General features: G+C 49.1%; 1 protein-coding gene across 1 annotated transcript; it reads right to left on the bottom strand.

Annotated features, from left to right (window-relative positions):
- Positions 1 to 14,585: 14,585 nt before the first annotated feature.
- PHLDA1 (pleckstrin homology like domain family A member 1) lies at positions 14,586 to 19,052 on the bottom strand. Its single transcript, XM_050914042.1, has 2 exons — positions 18,458 to 19,052; positions 14,586 to 18,265 (listed from the first exon to the last, which is right to left on the bottom strand). Exon 1 carries the CDS (start codon positions 18,928 to 18,930, stop codon positions 18,463 to 18,465), a length of 468 nt encoding a protein of 155 aa, XP_050769999.1. The 5' UTR covers positions 18,931 to 19,052; the 3' UTR covers positions 14,586 to 18,265; positions 18,458 to 18,462.
- Positions 19,053 to 19,570: the final 518 nt, after the last annotated feature.

The following is a 19,570-nucleotide window of genomic DNA, read 5'->3' as shown; positions in this document are numbered from 1 at the left end:
TGGCTATGGATTGCTTTCAGAGGAAACGATCTGGCCTTCAGATGTGTGAAATGCTGAGACTTCATGCTGCCGGTTATTTTAAAAACAAGGAAGTGTCAGTCACCGTCAGCAGGGCGGCAGCGAGACCCGCTCAGCTGGGGCAGCCGCTCTTGCGTCGCCCGCGGCGCTCGCAGGAGGACACAGGTGGGTAGTTCATTTTGTGCTTTCTGTTCTTAAGTAAAGCCTCCTCTCCCTGCTACGTGGTCAGCCTCTCTGGCCGCAACCACAGGCAGGATCGCACCACACACTGCACATCGGCCAGCCGGAGCCTGCCAGCAGCCAAGCTCCCGCTGTGGCCACGCTGCGTCGGCAAGCACCGTCCCCGTGCAGGGAGATGCTGCAGAAGATGCCCAGCAAAGCCCTGCTGCAGTGGGAAGGCCGTAACGCACAAGCATAACGCTTTCCTGGGCAGTCCCCAGCATCGCCGGCTGCCGAGGCAGGTGGGATCCCCAGGCAGGCTCAGCCGGCAGCATCCCATCAGTAGCAGTGCAGACCCTCCCCTGCTGGGGTCTTCCCCCTGGCCGGCAGCCCTCAGGGTCGCTGTAAATGGCGCCGCTTTGGCCAAAGATAAGTCATTGCTACAGGGTGTAACCCAGCACAATTTCTCAAGGGCAGCCAGGGGCGTATTTTGCCGGCAGCAGAGCATGGTTCGGCCTGTCACTACCTCTGCTGTGGAGAGAGGGCTGCCGGTTTGCCCCGTGCTCGCCGCAGCAAGCACAGCATGCTTGGAAGCAGCCTTGGCAGGAGGTCTGAGCCTCCCAGCCCTCTCGTGCCTCGGAGCGAGCCCCAGGAGCAAGCCCTCCCCTTGCCTGCCTTTTCTGCCTGCTGAAAGTGAACGCACCATATGTTATCCCCTTGTAGCTCATCTCCCTTTTAATTAGATTTCCTGTCTTACGCTGACAATTACCGCTGTAGGGCCATGGCCTCGTGGCGGCGGCATGAAAGGCTGAGCAGAAAGCCCTGTGCGGCTCCAGGATGACGCTCAGATGGATGCCCTGTCAGGGAAACAGCAGGGAATATTATTTGGAAGCGGCTCACCCAGGAACCGCTGTCAGCTGACATGCTCCCCTTCTACTTTTAGCCCCTCAAACCTCTGCCCTCCATCTCAGCAAGCGGGGAGATATGACTCCAGCTTCTGTGGGAGCACTCCCACGCCGGGGTGGGGATGGGATGGGCATGCTTCCCTCGCAGATGTCCGACAGCCAAGAGGGACCAGGCATCCGCAGCACGGGCAGTGCCGGAGCCAGCCAGGCTCTGCTCTGCCAAACGTGACCGGATCCCGCCGAGCACCCAAGAAAGCCCAGCCCAGCTCTCTCCACCCGTCCCAGTGCTGCCAGCCGCATGTGTGCCGGGACAAAGGGGCATGCTGGAAACCTTGGAGGGGTCCGGTGAAGAAGGAGCCTGACTCACCACAGCAGCTCCTAATGGTCCTAACGGCAGCAACAGAGAGCACAGGGGAAACAGGGCAGCGAAAACAAATAGCTCTACTCTGGAGGAAGTTTTGAACATTTTAGAGCTTGCAGCTGGGCAGTTCTTCTGGAAAACATTTTAATACAGGGAATTAAATGTTTTCCATGAAAGCCTGCACTAAAACTGGATCTCTTGAGTGAGACGATGCATCCTTTGGGTGGTAATTTGCTGATGCTATTTCAAAAGTGTTGAGGTGGATCACGTACAACCTCTCTCAGCATCTCAGTCCTTTTAGTTTTCATGCTCTGCACTGTGGGGATGGGCTTACTCCATGTTTTTGCAGCTCATAACACAGCGGTACCATATTGGCTCCGTGATGTTAATACATAGACAAAACCCTGCGGCAGCATCACTTCTGCACTAACATGGAAATGTCGTTCCAAGGGGTAATCAGTCCAGCCTCAACTACTCTGTTGTGTCAGGTTACTCCCCTTTGGAAAATCTTTCCCCTTCCATAACTAACTGGCATTTCAAACACAAACCCGTCTTCCTAACAGAGGAAGGTGTGCTAGGCTTCCCTCCATCTTTTCGCTATGCAATACTTGATTTGCCATCCAGGTAGTCACATATGTGACTCCTTGCAATACTTCCCGGAGAAGCAGAGTTTCTCACATACATGGTATACGATACCTACAGAACCTACAATTTTAAGTAAACAGAGATATTTGTGACCAGGGATGTGAAATGATGATGGTAAGTTGGCTGCCACGTCCAAGGACCTGAAGGTATTTTGCTTGGAGATCGTTGCCTCTCCGGCCTGCTCTTCCATGACTCACTCCGCAAACCAACTTCATTGCCACAGCCAGGAGGAAATGATTCACAAATACTGACCTTTCCCCTTGCCACCCCTGCAAAATGAGGTCTGTGTATAAGCACTCACAGAGCTGGAGCCATGGGAATTACAACTAGATAAACCATTCACTGACAACAACATCACGCAACTGCTTCCCTGCCTGTGCTAACGGTGGAGACGTTTGCTGTGAGCCAGGCACACTCACAGAAGAACAGATTTGGAGCAAAACAGAACAATTAGGCAAGGAGAAGGTGAGTCAGAACAGGGGAGGCCGAGAGGGAAGGGTCAGAGCTGGATGAAATCCCTTGGTCTCCTCTTTGCAGATACTATGAAGTCAATGTCTTGTAGAAAAATAGACACACTTAGAGTTAATAAAACCAATATCCTTCATGCCACACTCAGTCTGTGGGATTCACAGTGGCAGATCAGCAGTCATTAAAGAATAATATTGCTTTGTTATTATTTGCAACATCCTCAGGACATAGGATGCCCAGTCCTGGGTGACCAGCCTGCCATCGATGTGCTGCACAGACACAAGGTGACAAGGGGTTGTGACCCAAAGTGCTCTCAGCCTGCACTCCTGTCTCCAGGGGTGGGCGCAGCAGATGGGAGGCAAACGCGAGGGGGAAGGACAGATTCCTCTTCGTCTCCCTTGTGAAACACCCTCACGACCTAGGAGGTCCTTACTGCTTCCAGGCAGACCTCTCATCAAAACTTCCCAGTTTAAACATCCAAGAATTTATTTCAGTCCAAATACAAAGACAACCAAAATGAACCAGGCTTTCCATTTCTTTATCAAACCCTGTTGGGCTTGACCCCTGCCCAGCAGAGTGGTATTCCCAGGGCTTGCAGCATGCCTCATACAGCTATAACCAGAAATGGCTGATTAAACTGGCAGGAATGTCACCAGGACCTGGCAAACAAGACTTGCTCCCTAGTTTTAAGTCCGTACTTCTATGAGGAGCTGCCACAGAGGAAGACAGTAATGGCAAACCGTTCACTCTCCTTTAGTGAGAGTTGCCTCTAACGACTAGGTGTCTAGGCACAAGTCGCTCTTCACGTACCAGATATAACGGACCTTCCACCTTTGGACACGGTGATTGCGGATGAAGGGTATAACAGCCAATGTGTGCTCACACGAAAGCATCAGTCTTTAGAGGTGGGAATTTTCTTCAAGCCGAAACGTTAGGGCTGGACTGAGCTCCGGCACATAGCTGTGGCTAGCCCGCAGGCCGGGGTTTTGGGGCAGCAGCCCCCCGCACAGCATCGTCCTGGCACGCCCCGAGGCAGCCAGCTCCCTGACCGACCAGCCCCGCAGCCGCCGGCGTGGGGACGGGGACTTGCGGCGAGGGCAGGGTGTGTAGGAGCATGGGGAAACCTCACCCCTTGCGAAGGCGGATTAAGCGCCTGCTCCCAGCACCCCATGATGAATCTGGACTGTCACTTGTTTCCCCCAGCATTGGCAATGTCTTTGCAAAGGAGGAGGCGGCTGTGAAATCACCCTAAGTGTGGGGTGCATGGGGTGCTGGCTGCCCAGGTGCAGGCAGCTGCCTGGCAGAGCACCCCCAGGGCAGCTGTGTGGGGGTACGGTGCAGCCTCCTCCATGGCCCTGCTCCCCGGGAAGCAGCTGCCCCACACAGCTCTCCTCGCAGGCTGCGTGGGACAGCATGTCAGGGCTTGCAGGCAGCCTCAGGGAGAGACAGCATAAACACAACCCTGGTAGCAGGGGCTGGCTTAGAGGCAGAGTGAGCAACAGAGGAGAAGACAGCTCGGTAATTATTTGTACTGCTCAGAGAAAAGACTTATTAGGCAGCTGTTGGCAAGCAGGCAGAGACACCAAGATGAGCCAGGCTTCGCAGTTTAAGAGCAGCTCTGGGGAACCAGCGACCGAGAGCAGCGTTTCACCACTTGGTGCCATACGGCACCCGGCTCTGCCAGCACGACAGAGGTTTACCTTCCCCTCCGCTGCCCTCGGGAAGCATGTTCCCAACTGCTGGCAGAGCAGCACCATTGACACCTGCCAGGTGAGGGAGGCCGGCAGGGCTGGAGCTGGGGTACCAGCAGCCTGGGAAGCTCAGGCTGGGACAAACGGGCCCCTTCGGGCACAGCGCTTGGGGCAGCCATGAGTGCCTTCCCCCGAGGGCCTCACGAGGGCAACCCTGGGCTTCGCACCTGCACGCATGCTGCTGCGCGGGTGCGTGACAGCTTTGCAACACGAAAGCAAACAGGCTGGAGCAGGGATGAAGCTACGCCGCAGCCAGGAGGCTGGGGAGCTGATTCTCACCCTCGGGACAAATTTTGAGCAGGTGTGGGCACATCAGGATTTGCACAGGTTTCACTTGAGGAGGAGCAGCCCGGGTCTGTTGTTGCAGACTGCCCGTTCCCTTCGGTACGTGCCCCCTCCTAGGATGCTATCTAATACTGCCACGCTTGTGTCCTGGTTTTGGCTGGGATAGAGTTAATTTTCTTCCTAGTAACTGGCACCGTGTGTTTTGGATTTAGGGTGAGAATAATGTTGATAACACTCTGATGTTTTAGTTGTTGCTAAGTAGCGCTTATCTTAAGCCAAGGACTTTTCAGTTTCCCATGCTCTGCCAGCAAGCAGGTGTGCAAGAAGCTGGGAGGGAGCAGAGCCGGGGCAGCTGACCCGAACTAGCCAAAGGGGTATTCCATACCATAGAACATCATGCCCAGTATATAAACTGGGGGGAGTTGGCCAGGAGGGGCAGATTGCTGCTCAGGCATCAGTCAGCGGGTGTTGAGCAATTGCATTGTGCATCACTTGTCTTTTCTTGGGTTTTCTTTCTCTCTTTTTTGTTACATTCCTTTTCATTACTATTATTATTATATTTTTTTTATTATTATTATTGTTAGTATTATATTTTATTTTACTTTAGTTATTAAACTGCTCTTTTCTCGACCCACGAGTTTTACTTTTTTCCCCGATCTTCTTCCCCATCCCACTGGGAGGGGGAGGGGGGAGCGGCTGCGTGGTGCTTAGTTGCCGGCTGGGGTTAAACCACGACGGCTTGTTTTTCTCACATTTCTATTATCAGTATCATGAGAAACAACTCATAAAACTCTGTCATCTCTCGATTGTTGTTGAGAAGAGGCCAATAGCTATTGCTCCTGTAGAGGAATGTAAGTAACGAGAAAGATGGCAGAATTTAATCATTAATGAGCAACAACTATTTTGTTACTACTGACCTATTTTGAATTCCCAAAGACAATCAGGAAAGTGGAACTGTGTTGAAATGGCTGCTACAGACCCGGGCCCAGGCCAGATGTCCCTTCAAGTGTACACAAGTGGGGACTATGTGTCACACAAGCTCTTTCTTCAACATCTAAACAAGCACTGGAGCGTCTTCTGGGACCTGCAAGACTCAATTGTCAGAAATCACCCTATCAGAGGGTGAAGACCTGAATATCTGACGCTTTTCCTTTTTGATGCCTCCCTTTCCTTTTGCCAATAACCGAGCAGCTAAAACAAATTATGACAAATGCAACTGAATTATTTTTAAATGACTTTTTCATATTGGCAATTGAATAGGATCCCAAACTTCCTATTTTGATCCCAGACTTTATAAAGGGACAAATCCTTCACTGAAGTCAATGAAATTTTGTCATAGATTTCAGCACTGCCATAATTTCACCTGTAGAGCTTTGCTCTTTATTTTCCTGAATGTCCCATTCAATCTAGCTGTTCCTTCCAAATTTTTGGAAAGATTTAATCCATGCTATTACCGCAGCGAAAGCGGCTGCACCAGAAGCCCCAGGAGCGTGTTCGCTCCAGGTGGAAGGGGTCTCCGCAAGGTTGGGTGGCGTTCAGCCAAGGAAAGCCAGGTCTGGTCTTTGCTAAAGCTTCTACCAGCATGTTTTGAAGTCTATTAGAAAGACTGCCTCTGATATGGGCACGGTGTCTGATTATGAGGCTGGGGAGGGGCAGGGAGAGGCCCTGGTGTCCCGTATCCCTAAGACCTTTACGTGGAGCTGCTGCTTTTGAGCTCACCATGCTTCTTAAGCCATTTCACCAATGTGTCGCGCCCACTGAAGGACCGAGGCTCTCCATATGCCACTGGGTAACGCTCAGGCTGAAGGGCAAATGTTAAGGTATGGCATGCCCTTCCCTCTGGGGCAGCCTGCATGATTAGGAGATCATATTGCCAAGGAGGCCACGCAGTTAATCAGAGGAAGGAGTGCGAATTATGCAGCCTCCTCCACTGCTCGCTTTCCATCGACATGCGTAACGACCACCAGCAGCAAATCCATCCTCCGCAGAAAAGCCTTGCAGGGTGCCAGGGGACCACAGAGGAGGAATCTGAGCTATTTCTTGATGTCTCCATCAGAGACTCGCCTCCTTTGTGGGCTCTGGTACCCGCCAGGGAGACCTCAGTGCCCCACCACTCCTATGACCCACCCTGGGGGTGCACACATTTCCACTTCTGTGCACGCCTCCATGCACACAGACCTACAGGCTTTAACTTCACAAGCTGAGCAGACCCCAGAGCTTTACAGTCCTCAAATATGAAAAATTCTGGTAACAAACACTCCCCACGTCCTGAGCTGCAAGAAGATGTAGGAGTATGACAGCTTCTCGAGGGTGGGCAGTTATTGAACATCTCTGGCTGCTCAATAGACTAATTTTTCATCATTCCTGGCACTTCACATGCACACGTCTGTGAAAATGAAGAATTTGAACACCCTGCATAGGTGGCGTGCAGACCTGGGGGCTGGAGATCTCTTTGAAGCTGCTGACAAACTTAAGAGCAAGGTTTCTTGGAGGAGAGAGGGGAAGTATACAAAAATTGAGCTTTCCTCTTCAAAAAGCTATTAAAGGATATGAAGGGAGAACAGCAACAGGGTTCATAAAAACAAGGGTTTTTATGGGCTGGGAGCGGGCAGCAATTAAAATAGCTGACTGCAGTTCTGAGCTATTTAGCCCACTGACACTGTAGCATCTATAGCAACACTGTTAAATACACCAACAGCAGTAAACTACAGATACAGCTTTCTAGTGTCATGTAGTCAACATCTGGGAGATGAAAACAGCTGTATCGTGGTGCCTTTGTCCACAGGAACAGGGGTGTGACTCATGAGGGCCCCTAAATCTGGGCTAACCCTGCCAGCTCCAGAGAAAGCCATGCTATTGGGAGTTAGGTACCTGCATAAGAATCACAGTGAACCAAGGTCCTGGCCCTCTGACACGCATTTCTCCATGAACTGGGAATTCTTTAGGTTATAATAGCATTTTTCTTTTCCGAATGGTACATACAAAACCTTGCCACCCTGAGCCTGCGGGTCAGGGAGCTACTGGATTTTACAGCGGTTGTGTAAAGTCAAGGTTAAAGAAAGGCCACAAGGCACAGGATTGAAAGACCTGACAAGCGTATCACATAAATAAACTGTGCTTTTAGTGCACCTTAACTCTTGCCTGCAGCAGAAAGACAGCAATGACGGTGGCAAAGGCAAACCAGATTTTACCTTAATCAATCACATGTGGGAAGCAGTGTTAGCAGCTGTGAGAGGAGAAGCACAATCCCATCTCCTTAATGTCTGCAAATGCTTTTCAATGACTGCAGCAAAGGTGCGGTAATAAAAAAAGACAACCCTGAAGGACATCGGTGCAGGATTGCCATTGTAGGGCTTTGCCTACCAAATACCCCTGGGCCAGTTCGGGGCAGGCTGTGACAGCTGATTTAAGAGCAAGCCCCAGCTATGCCAGAGTTTCATTTTACAAGGGCAAACCTAGTAGATGATGGCTGCGTACAGACTGAGCAGAGGACATACCTGTGGCTGCTCAAGGGCTACCGTATCTTTACAAGGCACTAGCCTCATCGGCGAGGCACACAAAATGGATGGTGGAACAGCTGCTGGCATCGTGGCTTGCAAACCTCTCCCACTAAATGTTGTGTGCTAAACTCAGAGATGAGGAAGGGAAAAGAGGGCTCGAGAAAGACTAAGCATATCCAGAGCTCAGCAAAACTAAATTACTTCTCCCAAATTCAGCTTGATTTAAGGTTTCGACTTCATTTTGAGTGAATGCTTTGAAAAAAATCCTTAAGTGAACACTCTGAAAATTAACCATTAAATCCACTCAGATTCAGTTAAATTAAAATGTTAAGAAATCAAAGCCAGCAAAATGATCTTTGTAGCCATGCCAGCTTTGCAGATATATATAATCTTTCCTTTTATGCAAGCTTTGCATTGTGTTAGAGTCCTGCCATTGCCCAGAACAACAATTAAATACTACATTAAGGCTACCTGCGTAAGCACTTACCCTTGCTCACTGAGCTTCAGCAGCAAAAGAGATTGCTGCAGACTTTCAGCTAACAGGAAAACGACCAAATTGTTTAGAATTACCTTTGGGAAAAGAAAATACCTTTTGGTAGGTGGCTCTGTGACTGAAACACGCAGAATTAGGGAAAATCTAGGAAGGAAAAAAGACCCCAAACCTGCAAATGAAGGTGCCAAGCATGGGTGCTACACTCCCAGATCTGGGATGGCTAGCAGCCTGCCCACAGGGCAAAGGGACCTCTGTTCTCGAGATATGTTTATGTCGCATGTTCAGCTCAGGGCACCTTCCCCCCAGCCTCAGTTCAAGACAGGTCAGCAGAACTGTTTCTGAGGTTATAAGAGGCAGAACTGCAGGGTTGAAGGCGTTTTGGAGACCCCTGTTAAGCTTTCTGGAGACGCCTTTGTTCAGCTCCTCGTCCTTGGTGTTAGCACTCGCACAACTGCGGCGAGGAATGGCAGCGCTGGTGAAGCCACCAGCAAGGCAGCGGCACGGCACATCCCCGGAGGGCTACTGAGCACCTTGGAGATCATTTACAACAAAGCCCGTTCCTCTTTCACGTGCACAGAGGCCTTTGGAGCAGGGGTGGCCCAGGAAGGCTTCTCCGATCAGACGTAACCAGCACCGGCAGGACGGAGGCGAGCCCCGAGCTGCCCCGGCTGCCTGCCCTGAGTCACCCCGGAGGCACCTCCTGCCCGGCGGAGCCCCTCCTCGGCCTCCCTCCCAGATGACTAAGGACGGATGGGGAGGATGGCAGGGAGCTGAACGCCCCATGGCTGCAGTTTCACAACGCGAGACGTCTGTGGGCCATGACTGCGAGCTTCTTAAGCCCTCAGGAAAACAGAGAGGAACAATTTCCAAATTGTTTGGGAGTGATTGTAGCAGCTTCCCTGGGGCGGCAGCTAAGTGCTCCTTTGCAGCTGCTGCTCCCAACTCTCTCTGGGCTAATTCTTAAACACAGGAGTGGGCCCACAAATTAGCTGCAGAAATGATCTCAGTTTCATCCCAGACATATCCACCCAGTGAGCCGTCATCCTCCCTTTTATGCAAGCTACTGTCTTTTCTCTAACAACGAGAACGGGGGGAAAAATGGCTTAAAAATGGTTTATTTTTGATAATGATCATCATTTTATAATGTCTTACTGCCCTCTCAGCCAACAGATACCCCTCTCTCTCCGCACTCAACCACTTGGCTCGTGCCTGCAGACTCATAGCAGTCACTTTGGGCTCTGCAGCTTCATAGGCCTGACTGCACCTCTGCTCAGAAGGAGGTCGGCCGACCATCCCTCTCCATCTTCCTCGGCTCTGGAAGGACAGTCGGTCTATTTTAGAGCCCACCTTCCCCGAAACAGCAGCCTTTTCCCAGGCCGGCTGGGTGCCCTGGTGAGGAATGCCAGCAATCTGCCGTCCGGGAGTGGAGCTGTCAGCGTTACTTCCCTACTGCTGAGCCCTCAGTCATCACTTGCATGAAGGATAAGCATGCAGCCCGCTGCCTTGTGACAAGAGCTGTGACTTTGTTTAGGAGCCAGGCACTAGGAACGAGTACCAGGGAAACGTGGCTTAGTGGAACAGGAAATATTAACAATCCATGATAAAAATGAAAAAAGCGGCCAGTACACGTCTAACTCAGCTGGAGGCACAACTCTATGACTGGCTAAGAGTAGTGACAGCCCCCAAAAAAGTCAGTAAAGAAATAGCTTTTCCACTTCAAGGCTGACTTTTAAAAGAACAGAGTAATTTTTCTCGTGTTCATCTGTGTACAAGAAAAGCCCCTCAGCAAGGTCATCTGCATATTGCAGTAACTGCTGGCACGGGAAAGGGCATGGAGGAGTTTTCAGCACCACAGACGGTTTAAGGGGCTGTTGCGAAATCTGACAAAGATAGACTCACACAGCTCCATCACCCTCCGGCAGCGGGTTAGGATACGCCAGTTGTCTAATGAGCTACTACAGCTTTGTGCATCAGTCAATTTTTTTTTTTACTGGTGGAAAAAACACGGGATTGGGATAAGTGTTTCTGGCTAAAAGGATTTCTCTCAAAACTCCTTATTTCTGAGTGAAATGGCCAAGTGATAGTGGAATGGTAGAGAGAAGAATATTATTCTCCTTTTTTTTTTTTCTTACCCCTTCACGTGTTTTAGTTAAGGCAGTTAGCAGGCTGGAAAAGCCGCATTAACACCGGATTCATATCTATACAGTCCTTTCAAGTTGTTATGGGGCTGATAATCTCTCTTTGTCCTTGTAATCCACAGTAAATAGAGGAGCTTAATATCTCCGGAAATGGGTAACAACTTTGCTTCTAGTACACTGTTTGCACAACGCCTAGTGCTGGGAATAACCAGAAGCTGATTTAACAATCTGAAGTCATCCAAAGACTCTGCTAAATCCCATGAGAAACCTAAGTGTTTTGTCTTGCTCTTATCTCCACCGAGCAAGTAGCTGCACCATAATGATTTTTTAAGGCTGAAACTTTCTTGGGTCTCCATCCAAGGACCTGTGGCACCGGCGGGGGGCTTGGACACTGCATTTGCAGTTGGCTTTAAGGAAGGTCCCTACCAAGCACAGAAAATGATGTAGCCTCTGCTGTGAGAGGCTGTGTTTCTCACACAGGGACAGGGACCTTGCCTACGGATGGAACGCTGCTCTCTGTCTCCCAAGGCACGACCTTGGGCAGGCGGCACGGGCTCTCCGGTCCCGAGTTTCCTCTTCTCCAAAACAGAGATATGATATACAAGTGGGCTGAGAGCCTCGCAGAGAGGTGCTATTGCCGGTACAGGGAGTTATCGTCCCCAGGCCCAGGTCCAAAGCACACAGCAACATGAAGGAGAGCCATTCCCTCAAAGGACCCTGGCTCTGTCACCCAAGCCAAGAACAGGTTGGATTTATTCTCCGAGGGAGCTGCAGGCTCGCTGCTGTTACTACACACCGTACTTTTACCTTTGTAAATGGCAGTAGGTGCAAAAGATCCCGAAGGCTGAGCGACAAAACCCAACAAAAGTTACAGTTAATGAAATAATCTCCTCCTAAACAGTATATGACCCAATTCTCCTGCCAGTTATAATCAAAACCATATGTACCAGTCATAAATATCAGAAATATTTACAAAACACTGACAAGATCTTAAAAACAAAAGCAGTGATTTCCTCATTTCGCTGGAAGCCTTTCAAAATGAGGGGGAGATTGTCTCATTTAAAATACTCTGCTGACCACAGAGCACTGTAGGCTTCATTGTAATGGTTAGTCATTCTATATGTATTTACTGGTTCCGTTAATCTACTATGGCTGGTTACAAACCATTGCAAGACAAAGATTATGAAGTAGGGACAATAAAAATTTTGTTTATGCAAAATCCACCGTTGTCACAGTATGATTTTACACAAAAGGTAAATCAAACCCCCATCCAGACAACCATTTCCCCCGCACTGGCAGCTGGCATCGCTAGAGACATGTAGCAGAATGACTTGGAAGGGCTGTAAAATTGGCCAGTTTAAAGTGTCTGTGATGAGTCTATACTGGGGTAAATATCTCTCCTTTGATGTTTTTCTAAAAAGCTAAACAAAACAAAAAAATCCCAAGCACTTAAGCACAGAAGCCTCACCTCTGGCTTTCCCTACAAGTCTCCTAAGGAAAACTTATAGGTGCTGCAATCACACCAGGCTGTTGATGCAGAGCAAGAGCTTCACGTGGGTGCCAGCTAGCAATACAACCTCATTTCCCAGCACCTCACCCAGGAGCTGACGCCCCTTTCCTTATAAATTCAGTGTGTAGCACTAGGCCAAGACCCCACAAGTAACTAACTGAGCCCCATCGTGAGGTCCCAAGCAGCTCCCAGGTCCTTCGGGTGTCAGGACACCTTGAGGGTTGTTCAGCTCTTAGCAGGACCAAAGTCACCGTCTTTTGCTCTGCCCATCTTCAGCACGGAAGGCACGAAGCAACGCTGTGAGCAGCGTGTAACAGCTGTGCGATGTTTCCAGGGTCCTTACCTCACACATCAAAAATCCCCCAGTGGAAAGACAGAGAAAACCATTATCAAACACACCCATAATACTGTTTATAATGTTATAAATCGAAATAAGCTTTTTTTAAAAGACTTAAGTTGACAGTCTTCACAACAGTTGATTTAAAAAAAAAAAAAAAAAAAGAAAAAAAAGGGTAGGTGAGGGAAGTCATTTAGGCACTTCCTAGGAAGGACCGAGATGTTCCTGCTTAGAAACAGGCAGTCAAAGTAGTAAAGGCTTTGGTTTAGTTCTGATTTGGGTTCAGTTACAAAGAAAATTGTTCCATTTCAGCTGTGCTATGAATTCAATGAAATTGCAAGAAACTGTTCTGGTCTAGATCTCGTTTCAGAGGGGAAAGAAGACATTTAGATTGGTCTTCTTTCATATTTTATTTTGCTCGGAAAACATAGGCATTATTTCATCTCCTTATTCCTCTCCCCCTCATTTCATTGGAAAAATGAAAGACCAGAATGTCAGTGTTATCCTAATCACACACCATCACTACTGGCACAGATTATGGGCAAAGGTCTTGCTTCTGGGATTTTGTTCTTGGGTTTTAACAGAAGAAGAGAAGCAGCCACAATTTTTGCAAAAGGTCAAAATCTGTCTTAGTCTGGAAAAATTCCTGTTGATTTAAATGGATCTTGAATCAGGCCCAGATTTTATCTCTGTACCTCGCATTGATCCCAGAGTTTCAGCATTCTTCCTATCCTACTTCAGATCAGAGAAAATAGGGTTTTCTCAAAAGTTAAGACAATATTCCCCACTAGGAAAATAATAGCCCAGTTTCTAGGACCATTTCATGTGTGCCATGAATATGTGAGCAGCCTTATTTTATATCCTCTCAGTCAAAACTTAAAGCAGAGAGACATGTTTTCGATGCACCTTTATGAAGGTATCTCCATTGATGCAGGAGCAGAAACAATGACAAATTATTAAATTGTTGTTCTACTATATTTATGCCCTTACAGAGATACTTATTTATCACTGTTATTAAAAGCTCATAAGGGACATCCCTAAAAGCTGTAAGCAATGGTGGGCCCTTGAACAGACAATAAATCCACAGATGCTTAATTGGCTTTTCAAAGCTTAATTGGCTTTTCAAAGTTGCCGAGCACCAGCGCTTGTGACAGGTCAGTTCTTTAAGCCTTCATTTGTGTATCAAATATTAAGTTCAAATGCCTACATTTTGGATGTTTACTGTTGAAAAGAGAACTTGGACTTATTACAGCAATAACCTTCTTATGGAAGAGGTTACTGACATCTCTCCAGCGAAGGCAAACGGCACCAGTTAAGTCTAGGTCAATGCACACTGTGCCACTAAAGTTAATACACTTTCGGAAGATGCTTAAAAATGAGGACCTGCTGCAATACAAATACACCTCAGGGGAGTTCAAGGCATCCAAATAGCTGCAGTTCTGCAGAGACCCCAAAGCAGCAGAAGTCATCGCACATTTTTCTTGTCATATCTCGTTTCTTTTCCCACGAAGCTAGAAGAGAACGGGTCAGAGGATATGCCGAATGGTGGAAGTGTTCTTTCTGGACTACTTTCAGGTTACTTGAAATTCAATCACAGTGCTTCAGATACATAAAAAAGACCAACAAGGCACATTTAACACTGCATTTTAGATTCCTAATGTCGCACAGAGCGAGGCATTCATGGATAAAGATTACAAGCCTGAAGTCTGTGTCCCAAAGATCTGTTGTATGTGGACTGTGACGCCAAGCAGCGTATTACTGAAATTCGTAGGACCTGGTGTGGGTGCTCAAACATCACACACAGCAAGCAGCAAAACTGAGGACTCTGAGCCTCGTAATTGTGCTATGTATAAAGATTAATTGGAGCATCTAAGTGGGTCTTTCCTTCAGAAGGCATCTACACAGGTTCAAAGCGTTCCTCTTAGGCCCTTAGATAGAGCTTAAGACATTGGAAAAGCTTAGATCAGGTTTTAATCATAACAGATAGCCCACCAAACAACCATTCCTCCAACATATCGAGAGCTCTTTCAATAGATACCTCTTTATTTGAAATGGAATGCATCTTGAAAAATATGAAAAATAAATCACATCTCTCAGAAATCATTTATGAGTCATATTTACACACAATTTTTTTTTGATGACACTGATATTTCTGCTCACAATAGGATATGCTAGAAAACATTTGGTACATCACTGCAGCTATAATTCAGAAGCTGGCATTTGCATATCATGAACCTTAAAAAAGAGGAATTACTTCAGGATGTCACAGAGACAACATCCACTTGATCTTCCTTTTCCCCCAATTTCTAAGTTTTCTTGGCCACCACAGCTTGAATTTTCTTGCTGAATCTGCCCCTTAATCACTTTTTTTTTTTAATTAAGACATTTAATTTTGACCTCTTTCTGAACTGACTGTCCACACTTTTGCTACCTATACCAAGCATTTGCCTGTGTGTGTTTTACCGGCATTTTTGTTTATTCTCTAATGAATTTACCTCAGCTACGTGCCGTTGGCTTTTTTTTTTTTGTAAGGGGAAGGACACCCTGATTTCTTTACTTGCAAAGCTCCAATAAGATAGAGCATGATCTGCTGGACCTACTTTCATAGCCCTTGCTTACAAGGCAGTGACAGACAGTATTTAACCAAGTAGCTCCAATGAAGACTATGCAGTAGTAGAGGAGCAAGCCAAAAAGAGCCCAGAACTACCTCATTTATAACATCAAACAATTTCTTGGTCTAAAATTACTATCAGTCAAAAAAAAAACCAACCCCATGGAATTTAGAGCGTGAGAAAGTTGTCGGATTGTCCACATCAGACAATTCAGCCTTATTTATACTGACATGGCATGAGCAACACGGTCCAACTGTCCCCAGGGGACCCCAGCCAATTTGTTCCCATTCAGTTCCCAGGAGACAGTCCGGAGGCGCAAGGGGGAGGTTTGATCCTTACAGCCACCCCACCAACTCAGGCTGCAGGCACAGGAACAGCTCAAGGTGGATTCTGTGACATGACCATCTCCCACACTAAGAATTTGGCTGACACCAACGTTTTAAAGAAGGTAACACAGCAGGCAATGACAACCGGCGAAAGTCTGTTGGTGAACTACATCAATCCAAATGGTTTTTGAGAGCATCCTTCAGACCAACTTAAAACAAGAAACATAAGGTGAAAGTGGGACGTTGACCTTGAACTGGTGAAAAAGAGCAGCAAATTCAAAATGAAAGCTGTTTTCTCAAACCTTAATGTCAATTATATCACTGAAATTGTCATCTTTTGTTTTAAAAGTACTTCCAGAAGAGCAGTAAAATTTCAGCTTTAGACTAGATCCATAGACTTTTGTGGCATTCGGGGGCTTGCATCCACTGAGGACAGGAATATCTGCCTCTCCTAGAGAAATACGTGTGTGTCTGATCACATAGGAATTAGTTTTCATCAATTACGTTTATCCTTCAGTAGGCTAAAACGTATTTTAGTAGGTGAGATATCAGCGATACGTCTGTATAACTGAAAAGGTGGATTAGTTACTCAGTAAACTGTAATTAATGACTCTAAAGAGAGGAGCCAAATTACAAATTACAGTCTATTTTGTGAGTCTTTGACTAGCTCATTAGAGAATCCCCTTGCAGCTCTAACATCCAAGCATTAGCGGAATGATAATGGCAGATGTACAGAGATGTGGAAATTGGCTATTATGATTGCCAAGACAGCGAATCTAATCCTAGAAGATGCAGGGCACCTTCGATTTCAATTAGTCTCAAAGTAAGAACTTTGTTAGGACAGCTGTAATCTACCACCCTAAGCTCGTCACGCAACCTTGTCAAGGGCCAGATCGGAAAGAAGCACTCGGGAGTAACCACAGAGCATCGCCAAGGTCTGGGCTTTAATTCTGCACCACGACGTGTTTTGCACGTCTAGGTATGTGACCCCGACACCTGGGGGCAAGGAGCAAAAGCGGAGGGCTAAAAGAGATCTCGACTTATTCCTTACAGGACTGAGCTTAAGCTTAGGGTGCAGAGGAAGGGATCGTCATCTGCAGCAGCCAGTTCTGAGATCTTCCTTTGAGCGTCACTTCAGTCTTTTGCTTGAAACACTTAACAGAAACAGCTTGAACCAAGAATGTGGGACTTTTACAGTCAACCTACACAAACAGAAAAGTCCTGGATGTGCGACTTTAAAAGATTTTGTTTACATTCATGTAACTTGTAAAGGGGCCAAAAGCCATTTTCCTCACCAGGCTAGTTAAAATAAATAGCTCCGCGGCTGCAACTTTTTACCTTGAACCAGAGATAACGGGCCACGCTGCTCCGTCCCGCTTACAACCTCCCCACTCAATTTAAACCAGAGAACCCGGGCTGTAGTGGCACGCAACGTGAAATCGCCCATGGCCTGAAGGGCCCTGTCCTAGAAAGCACACCGGCCTGCGCCTGGCTCCCTCCTCTGCACCGGGGCGAACAGCTCCAACCCGCTCTCGCCAGCATCGACAGCCAAACTCCCACTGACTTTTAAGAGGCAGAGGAAGACACACCAGCTGTGCAATTAGCCCTTTGTTTTCCAACTTCATGGCTTCGTCAACGTTTTTAGAGGCGAGATCGCACGCCTCTCTCAACATCTGACAGTGCTAAACACCAAAATTAATCTAGTTTATCTCAGCTAGAGAGCAACTTTCAGCTTATGAAAACTGTGACCAAAATAATCCGTTTGCACACTGAGATGTACGTAAAATGGATTTTAAACTAGGCGCTACTTTAATGCAAGACATTTAAAAACCGCCATGAAAATTCAGCACAGGTCGAGAGCCCAGATCGCTTACAAACTGACCGTGCAGAAGGAGCCCTGAACTCGGACACTAAGAAACGTTCATAAATGCTTCTCAGCTCCAGCCCTCCAGCCTAGGAGCAAGCACATCAAAGGGGTAACTGGAATCCAGCTGGGATTCCTGTATCACAAAAGAAGTTGGTCAGGTTCCCTTCCGCCCATACATTAAACAGATGGGTTTTAATCTCAGAATGACAAATCGACGTTACTTTTTCCAATAACCAAGCATGAATAAGTTTTATCATCTTCCACCACGCACGGTATTTTCAAAGAAAGTAATTTCAAATCCAGACTATAATTGTTATTCTCATTAGAGAGAATAGTTTCGATATGCAGTATGGGTTTCAGCCAAATTCCAAACCACACATCACATTTTCCATGTTAGTGTAATACAGCGTATTTCGGGTAAAAATGAAAAACTCTTTTGTCAAATTGCACACGGCCAAACTACCCAGAACTTTTTAGTTCCTTTAGGAAGCTAATGTACATATTGTTTTTTTCCTTTGCTTTTTTGATATGGCCTACATTCAGAAATGTCTTGCAAGTAAGTCTTTAAAAAACAAAACAAAGAAACAAACAACCCTAATAAATAAAATAAAATACATTAAAATAAAGTTACAGTACATCATGTCTCCTAGAAGTCCCATCACACCAAAGGATCCTTTCCAAGGTTCATAAATAATAGATTTGAAATGCTTCTCGGCACCGAGGGCGGCAAAGCAGCAGCAGCAGCAGCAGCTAGCTGGGGTTCAGGTTGTTGAGCCGCTTCTCTCCAGTCTACCTGCATCTCTGGCATGTGCCCAGTTTTTGACGGAGCGAAGTACGTCCGCGACGAACGCGCTCGGTCCCGCTTCCCCGAAGCGCTTCGTTAACTCAACCTGCAAGAAGACAGCACAGCACAAAGGGCAGCCGGTGAGCGGAAGAAGCGGCGCCCGGAGCAGGTTCTCCCCGCCGGGAGCCGCGCTGCGGGACCGGCTCCAGCCCGGGGCAGCCGCGGGGCCGGCGCCGGGCAGGGGAGCGCGGCTCGGCGGCCCCGGGGCCGGGCGGGGAGCGGGTCCCGGGGGCCCTACCTGCGCTAGGCGGAGTTGGATGCGCTGCGGAGGCGCGGGCCGTGGGGCTGCGCCAGGTGCTGCTGCTTCTGGCGGGTGGAGCGGACGGCGAGGATGGCCTGGCGGTTCTTGTACTGCACCATCTGCAGCGTGATCGCCGCGTTCCAGCCCTGCTCCTGCGCGCACCGAAAGTCGATCTCCTTCCCCTCGGCCATCACCACCGTGAAGTACACGTACTTGCCCTTCCGCTCCACGCAGTCCACCGTCTTCATGTTGGAGAAGTGCAGCTCCTTGATCTTGGCCGCCGGCTCGGCCGGCAGCGGCGGCGGCGGCGGCGGCTGCTGCTGCGGCGGCGGCGGCTGCTGCTTGGGGGGGATGAGGAGCAGCCCCTCCTCGGTGAGGATGCAGCGCTTCTTCTTCCAGAGCTGCAGGAGCCCGTCGCTCCTCTTCTCCAGCACGCCCTCCTTCACCGCCTTGCAGCCGCTCTCCAGCATCCTTCTCGCATGGGCCGGCGGGGCCGGGAGCCTCCGCCCGCAGGGGCTGGGGTCTGGGGGCAGCCGGCACCAGCCGATGACTCGCCGCCCCGCGCCGGCTCCGAGGCGGAGGGCCGGGAGCGCCCCGGCCCGCAGGAAGCGGAGCGGCTGCCGCCCGTGCCGCGGCGTGGCGGGCGGCGGGCGCGCTGCCGGTGCGGGCGGCTGTGGCGGCGAGCTTTTCCCTCCCCTCGGCTTTTGAAGGCGCCTTCCTTTCCCACCCCGGAGTGACACCCAGCGGAAAAGGCGGCTCCTCCCGCCGGCAGCGGGGAAGCCCAGCGCCGCCGACGGCGCGGACGCGGAGCGGAGCGCCTGCCCCGCCCGGCCCGGCCCGCCCCGCCGCCGCCCGCGGAGCTGGGGGCTGCGCTCCCCGGCGGCAGCTCGCCCGGCCCCGCCGCCCCCTCCGCTCAGCAGCGGGCAGCACCGCCGGCCTCCGGCAGCCCGTCCCTCCCTCCTCCTCAAGCGCGATGGCAAAGACGGACCGCGAAGGCGCGGCGGGAAGGGCTTCCCCGCCGCATTTGCTCATGCAGGGATTGATGTAACGATTCAAACGCTCGATAAGCGCTCGTTTGCTTTCACCGGGGTGTTCCAGCAGTATTTGTTT

Source organism: Gymnogyps californianus, chromosome 1 (genome assembly GCF_018139145.2).
Source record: "Gymnogyps californianus isolate 813 chromosome 1, ASM1813914v2, whole genome shotgun sequence".
Taxonomy (NCBI): domain Eukaryota; kingdom Metazoa; phylum Chordata; class Aves; order Accipitriformes; family Cathartidae; genus Gymnogyps; species Gymnogyps californianus.
Note: the sequence above shows the minus strand (reverse complement) of the source record. Positions and strands in the feature narration are given on the sequence as shown.

Excerpts from the sequence above, each read along its gene's own strand:
- PHLDA1 (XM_050914042.1), bottom strand. The coding sequence starts at position 18,930 with ATGCTGGAGAGCGGCTGCAAGGCGGTGAAGGAGGGCGTGCTGGAGAAG.